The following is a 7299-nucleotide window of genomic DNA, read 5'->3' as shown; positions in this document are numbered from 1 at the left end:
AGGAGGAGGCAGCATTGGATAAGAAGGAGGGAGAATGGACGTGTGAATTAGAGAAAGGTGTCTCTTCCCTGGGAGCATGGATGGGTTCAAAGCCCGCCTCATACTACTAAGTATTTGCTGGACACTACCAGTTGTGTGTCAAGCCTGTGTGTGTGTTTGTGCATGTGTGTGTGTCTGTGTGTCTGTCTCCAGGCCTGAGCAGCAAACCCTTCTTCCTGTGGTAGCATGTTACTCAGAATCTTGGATAACTCCAATCCCTCCTAAGAACACAATACATGTATGTTATAAGAAATTTATCTTGATGATTGGTGAGAGAGTGGTTATTGAAACCAGCTCATTTCCCGTTTACCACTGAGGCCAGCTCACCTTTGCTGAAGAGGGTTCTTGGATCTTCCTTTGTAGCAGGAACTCCTAAGTTAATCAAGCCTTTTCAAGAGTTTCAGGCTGAAAGTCAAGATCTCTCAGGTTAGACCAATGTTAAAATTTGAACCGGGCAAATTCTCATTAGAGACAAGGGGCCAAAGACTGTGTCGATGGAATCTAATGTCTTTTAATATTGACTTCAATCCAGTAAAGCCCTTGTTAAGCCATTTAACTGTAAAATTGGGCCTTGGGGAGATAGTGCACCCTCTGAAATTAGAGGTCAGGAGATTTGGATTTGATTTCCAGCCCTCTGCCAGTCAGTCAGCCACCCACTTTCAAGTGACAAGCCTTAGGCGAGTCACTTTCTGTCTCTGTTTCTCGATTTTTGCACAGGGATTTATGTGGGCCTTAAGGCCCACTGGGAAATGATCCCTTTTTCAGCTCAGTGCCTGGTTTGTTGAGTATACTTGTCAATCTGGACTTTAATACACCTATGGTTTTGGATTAACTCTATTACCTCTGCTAGAAATTAACACAGAAAATTCACAGTTGATTGACAAGAATGAGAATCAGTTCTAAAGAATTCAAATATAACCAAATCCTTTATTACTAAAAGAATGCTCAACCCAAGTGGACACAGATCAGTCATTTTGACTTCATTATCTAGGGCACTTAGAGACAACTTTTTCAAAATACACAGCTAAAACTGTCCCTGTTATAAGTGCTAGACAACTTTTTGAAAATACACAGTAAAAATGGGGCACTGTGGTTTATTCCTGTAAGCCCAGCACTTTGGAAGGCTGGGGCTGGAAAATTGCTTGAGCCCAGATGTTTAACACAAGCCTGGGTAGCATGATAAAACCCGTCTCTACAAAAATTATAAAAATTAGCCAGTATGGTGGCCTGCACCTGTAGTCTCAGTTAGGTGGGAGGCTTCAGTAACCCATGATTGCACCACTGCCCTTTGTCTGTCTCAAAACAAACAAACAAAAAGAGTAAAAAGGCTGTGGGTTGGGTAAATTTTTTTTGAAAAAGAAGGCATAAGGATTTGGAGACTGTTTAGATGTGGTATATGAGGGAAAACAAGAAATCCAAATTGAGTTCAAAATTTCAAGCCTAAGGAATAGGCAGAATTATCATTGCTAGCTAGAAGTCATGAAGCTATATGAAATGAATGAGGTGTATCTAAATCATTTCAGATTCGAATGTCAAATCTGAGGTGAACACTACAGAAACTGACATGTCTTGAAAGTTGTTGAGATACCAGGCTGCACATGGCTCAGGATAAAAGATATTGATCTGGATATAGTGAATTAACTCCAGAGAAATATTAACTCCCCAAGAGTGACCAGTGCATGAATGTTCTAGTAGACTTTCTCACTGATAATTCTCTTCAACAGATAGAACCTACTTTTTTTTTTTGCACAATTAGTTGCATTGTGAGCAAACCCTAATGATAACTGAATAGGTTTCAGCAGGTTTAAATATTTTTGTTATTTTTAGAAAGAGAAAATATTATGAAGCATAGTATTAGGAAGTACATAAAAAATTTCCTTTTGATTGCTATAAAACTTCTTGTTTCCATAAAATTTCTCCTTATCATGAGTTGTTTTTAATACACAATTATTCAATCTTCTTGACTGATAGAATGGGCTATGGTCAAACAAACAAAAAAAAGTTAAACCAATCCAAATCAGGCAGGAATATTATGCAGAGTTGACTTTTCAAAGTGGCTTGGCTGAATATTGATGGAAGTGCTGGTTAGTACAAAGGAGAAAAACTATGTATAAGGAGGGATACACATAATAGAATTCTGTTATTACCAGTCTTTTCAAACACACAATTGAATGAGCTTTATCAGAAGCAGGTGTTTGTCACCATTTTAGATGTGAAACTCAAGAAGTGCTTGATTTTTTAATAGCGGTATTCCTGAATCTGGTTACAGGTTTTAAAGGCGATCATCATTTACATGATCATGTCCTCAAACAGATGGTGAGAAAATGGAAACAAAGGACTGATTTGATGTATCCGGTAGTATGATAATTTGTAGTTAAATGAAAATAGAGAAGGATTCAGAGAATGAGTAATTTCACAGTAGCCAGTTGATAAACTATAGACCTAGAAGAAGCAATTTCACAAGATTAGAAAAGCAACTTTGACACAAATGTGCAATAAACATAGAAAATTTAATGAATATATTATTTAAAATTTTTTTAGTAAAGGGAAAAATAGAAAACAAAGTGGAACATTTCATATAAAATATTTATTAGAATTAATGCTAAATTTCTATAACAAATTTATGCATTTTTAAGAAAAATTTCTTCATATCCTATTTTCACTTTCAGCTTCTTTCTCTTTCTTTTGGTTTTAATTAGGCCCTCTTTTGATTTTCTTTGGATGAAACCTGTAAGAGGAAGAGGAATAAATTAATGTGTGATAAAGTAACACAATGAAACATTTTATCTAAAATCTTCTTAAAGTATCTTTTAACATTTAAATCCAAAAGACGTTATTGATTTAAAAGCCTTTAATTTGCTTCTGTATTTGTGTAGAACAATCTATTTTTAAGGAAGTTACTTTGCATATGTGAGTTAATAAAAATGGATAAGCATGCTGTTCATTTTTATTACTAGTTCATTTTCTGTTACAAATCCATGCTTCCTTTATTTTTAAAAAGTAGAAATGTGGCTGTATATGGCTGATGGAGTTACAGATAGTATTAGTTTGCATTTTTATACTCTTCTGACTGTTACAAACATGCATCAGTTTTATATTTCAGAAGACATCAATAAACAGGTTAACATTTTGTGCATTTCAAAAAAGCTTAAAGGAATTGGGTATAATCTTTTAAAATAAATGCCTAGTATTTCAACATTAAAAGAATAACATGTTTAAATTGTTTTAAATTGATTCTTTTTCTATGAAGACATTAAAAGAAATTACAGTTATATATATAGCAATATTATCTAAATGTATTTTAAGAAGACATTTATTAGCTGCATCATATTTTCTTATAATAAAGATAATTAATTTCATATTTTAATAGATTATAATGTCAATTCAATTGCTATCTTAAACACTAATCAGTTAACGGGAAGAGTATCTTCTATACCTTTTTTACATGACTTCCGACATTCTTTTTTGGAAGTAAAATTGTTTTCATTTCCCCCGCATCCACTGTATTTAAATGGGCGGCATTTCCCAATGACTGAATTGTAGTAGAATCTGGTCTCATTGGCGCGACACAATCCTCTGTCTGCTGGATCGAGACACCATGAGGGACCCTGAAATTCTAAAAACATCAGGAAAACATGGTAAGCCATATATGAAAGTGAATTTGAGGCTTTCATATTGATACTGTTTATAGATTAGTCTTGTTGCATGCATATGTTAGCAGTAATCTGAATGAATAAAGGGATATTTAATAAAATTCATGCATTTCAATTCTAGGAAAATGCTTAATAAAATGCTGTGTCCTCTACATTGAGATCTTTCTCCAATGAATTTAAAAATCTCATTTGCCAAAGAGAAGTGTTATGATTATTCTTTATGTGAACAATTTGTACATAATAAAAACTACTATTCGATAACGTAACTGCTGAAAATTTCTTACAGACACACACACACACACACATTCATTTACATACCATTTGTTCTAAAATATTTAGCTTTAAAAAATTCTAATAAGCAAAGTTTTTATTTGTGATGTAACAAAAACACCAAAGCTGAGGAGGTTTCTTGTCTTAAATAACACATCATGAATGATGTAATACTATCATAATTTAAAGTGAAGGAATTAAGTCATAACAAGTTTTAAGTTTCAAGGAATGAGTCCAGATAAGATGTTTGTCTTGGTAGTATTTTTTTTTCTCATAAATTGAAGTTTAGTTCTAGATTAGTTAAATGTTTTTACAAAGGAATCAACATTGCTAAAACCAGTGAAATGAAAATTTGATTTGGATCAGACAGATAAGCTGGTTTGCCAATGGGATCAATCAATGGTTTTCAAAAACAGAAGAGAAAAATACAACTAGGGCAATAAAAAGAACACTCATTTGCTAAATCAAAGAGAAAATTAATTTCAATGTTAGTTTTTAGTTCTTTGGGAATAATTGTCAGTGAGAGGCACTGGGTGGTCTTCAGTAGCATAGCTAAATTGCTTGATGTTAATAAACCTGTACTGCAGGTCAGTTGTTGTATGTCGCGGAATCAATGTAAAAAAACTTTAATGGCTTTGCCAAATGGTGAGATGTGATACAAGCAAATACAGATGAAGATTTGGTAAATATCCAATCTTAATAGAAAATAGTACTTTGAGGAATCCAGTGGTTAATGTAGGTGAATAGATTGCGCCTTAAGCAAGAAGCTGTCTTTTGGCAAATAAACCCCAGATGAACAGACTGTAAAAGAAAAAAGAAATAAAACAATGAGAAAAACTGAAAAGAATTTTCAAATTGATATAAGCATTTTTTTTTTACCACCTCCTGCCTTCTGGATATGTAAATAAGTACTAGAGTATCTTGATATAGTAACTCAAATAACAAAAAATATTCTGAGAAATGTGAGGGAATTAATACTATGAGAATAATTTATGAGAAGAAATCTGAGATGGGTGATATTTTTGTTCCAGAATTAAAAACTATAATCAAATACAGAATCTTTAGTTTTACTTAGGTCTTTGACTAGTTATGCATGCAGTAATTTTTTTTTTTTTGAGATGGAGTCTTGCTCTGTCACCCAGGTTAAAGTGCAGTGGTGCTATCTCAGCTCACTGCCACCTCCACCTCTCAGGTTCAAGCGATTCTCCTGCCTCAGCTCCTTATATGCAGTGATTTTTAAGAAGGCCTCTTAGGACTTGTAAAATGAAAATAGTATTTTAAATAATATGTCGCCCTTTCTGTTTTACCTTATCCTAGGTGGGGATTATAATGCATGATTTTTATTTTATTTTATTTTTACTTTTATTTTTATTTTTTTTTAATTGCATTTTAGGTTTTGGGGTACATGTGAAGAACATGCAAGATTGTTGCATAGGTACACATGTGGCAGTGTGATTTGCTGCCTTCCTCCCCATCACCTATATCTGGCATTTCTCCCCGTGCTATCTCTCCCCAACTCCCCACCCCCAACTGTCCCTACCCTATTTCCCCCCAACAGACCCCAGTGTATAGTGCTCCCCTCCCTGTGTCCATTTGTTCTCATTGTTCAACACCCGCCTATGAGTTAAGAATAATTTTTGTTGTGTACATGTGAGCTTTACAAATGATGTTATGGGATAGATATAAAGAGTAAAATAGTTGCTATAGTGAAGCAGATTAATATATCCATCTCTCACAGAGTTATATTTTTTTGTATATGTCAAGAGTAGCTAAAATCTACTTATATAGCAAAAGTCCATAACACAATATATTTTGTTAACTGTTGTCTTCATGCTGTACATTAGATCTCTAGCCTTATTTATACTACATGCCTATATTTTGTATCCTTTTACATGACGATATGCCATCATAAATCCAAGATAAAATGAGTGGTGAGAATGTGTGCTAAACATTCTAGAAAATGTAGACATTTCTGGTCTTTAAGAATCATTTATATAAGAGGAGTTTTCTAGTGGTCTAGCAGAGTTACACTGTAATGAAGTTGTACTATTGTACAAACTTTTCCAATGTGTGTGACATGGACTATCACCCTTGCACAGTATAGAATATAAAATGATTATTAATTGCCACCACTTTGATCTCATAAGCTTCCAGTTATCACCTATGTTCAGAAACAAAAGAGATGTACTAGATGCAATTAGCCTAATTTGAGAAACAGAAAACAGAGGAAATTGCTATCTCTTTTTTTTTCCTGTTTAAACACCCATAGTAACTTCCAAATAGATGTGTATGATAAAATGATGTATGACTTATACATCAATTTCATTTCAGCATTTTGTACATAAGATGTATCTGCCCATAGTAAGCTGCAGATAGTATGTGTGAATGTGCTTGTAAGTTGTATCCTTCTTTGCAAATGTTAGTTGTTATGTCTTAATAGCAATGCCAGCTGTCAAGCCCCCTTATTCCAGAGCAGAGAAAATTTTCTGATGACAGGGAGCAAACTTCTTCTCTTTTCCCCATATATGACATATAATAAACATGGCCCAATCATAACATCAAGGTTATTTCAAAATGAGAACAAGCTAGCCTAGTAAATCTGGGGCTATAGTCCCTACATTGGAAATATGAGAGGAAGAGCCTCATAGACTAAGAACGCCAGGTGAATGCTAGAACCATATGGCCCTTTCCATTGAAGCCGAAACCATGAAAGATACACCACAGATGTGGTGGAGAGACATTACTAGCTTCCGTCTTCCTTTGACCATCCAGTCACCCAACAATGCCTACCATTTACCAAATCCTTTCAAAGCTAGAGGAGAAAGATTTCCCATAAAACCACGAGGCAGGGTAAAAGCAGGGGGTCGATTTGAGAGCAAACAGACAGTTGGCCAGAATAGATGCCAGCAGAGAAAATTTCACTAAATTATCCAACAGAGTTTTGATCCAGATCAACCGTAAGGTTCCTAACTTCTAGAAATGATGGTATTTCAATAGTGTATTAAAATTTGAAGTTAAATGAAAATAGAGAAGTATCCAGAGAATGAGAATGAATAATATTGTATTATATGTAGTTAACTTTTAGAAGTTTTTTTAAAGATGCAATAAATTATTGTCAATTAAGGAATCATAAGGCAATTATTCTTCAGAACATAAATTTTACCTGATATGTAAACTAATTCATTTCTCCTAAGATCGTTTTAACTGAGAGCAGTAAGACTATCATTGGGTTGCTATGGCCTAAATCACAGTAAAATTTAAGTAATGAAGCAAATGGTTTTTAAAAACATTTTAGCTCCATTTGAATTGTTTTCACCTCTTGAAGAGAAAAAATTGA

General features: G+C 34.0%; 1 protein-coding gene across 7 annotated transcripts in view; it reads right to left on the bottom strand.

Annotated features, from left to right (window-relative positions):
• Positions 1-2523: 2523 nt before the first annotated feature.
• Positions 2524-7299, bottom strand: part of TFPI (tissue factor pathway inhibitor) — an 82305-nt gene continuing 77529 nt past the window's right edge. For all 7 annotated transcript variants that reach the window (XM_017545045.2, XM_017545048.2, XM_017545046.2 and 4 more), the window contains 2 exons: positions 3476-3655; positions 2524-2767 (listed from right to left, as the gene is read on the bottom strand). In XM_017545045.2, the coding sequence (XP_017400534.1) occupies positions 2661-2767; positions 3476-3655 (287 nt within the window). In that variant the 3' untranslated portion in view covers positions 2524-2660. The remainder of the gene's footprint in view (positions 2768-3475; positions 3656-7299) is intronic.

This window comes from Cebus imitator, unplaced genomic scaffold (assembly GCF_001604975.1).
Source record: "Cebus imitator isolate Cc_AM_T3 unplaced genomic scaffold, Cebus_imitator-1.0 Scaffold176, whole genome shotgun sequence".
In the NCBI taxonomy this organism is placed as follows: Eukaryota; Metazoa; Chordata; class Mammalia; order Primates; family Cebidae; genus Cebus; species Cebus imitator.
Note: the sequence above shows the minus strand (reverse complement) of the source record. Positions and strands in the feature narration are given on the sequence as shown.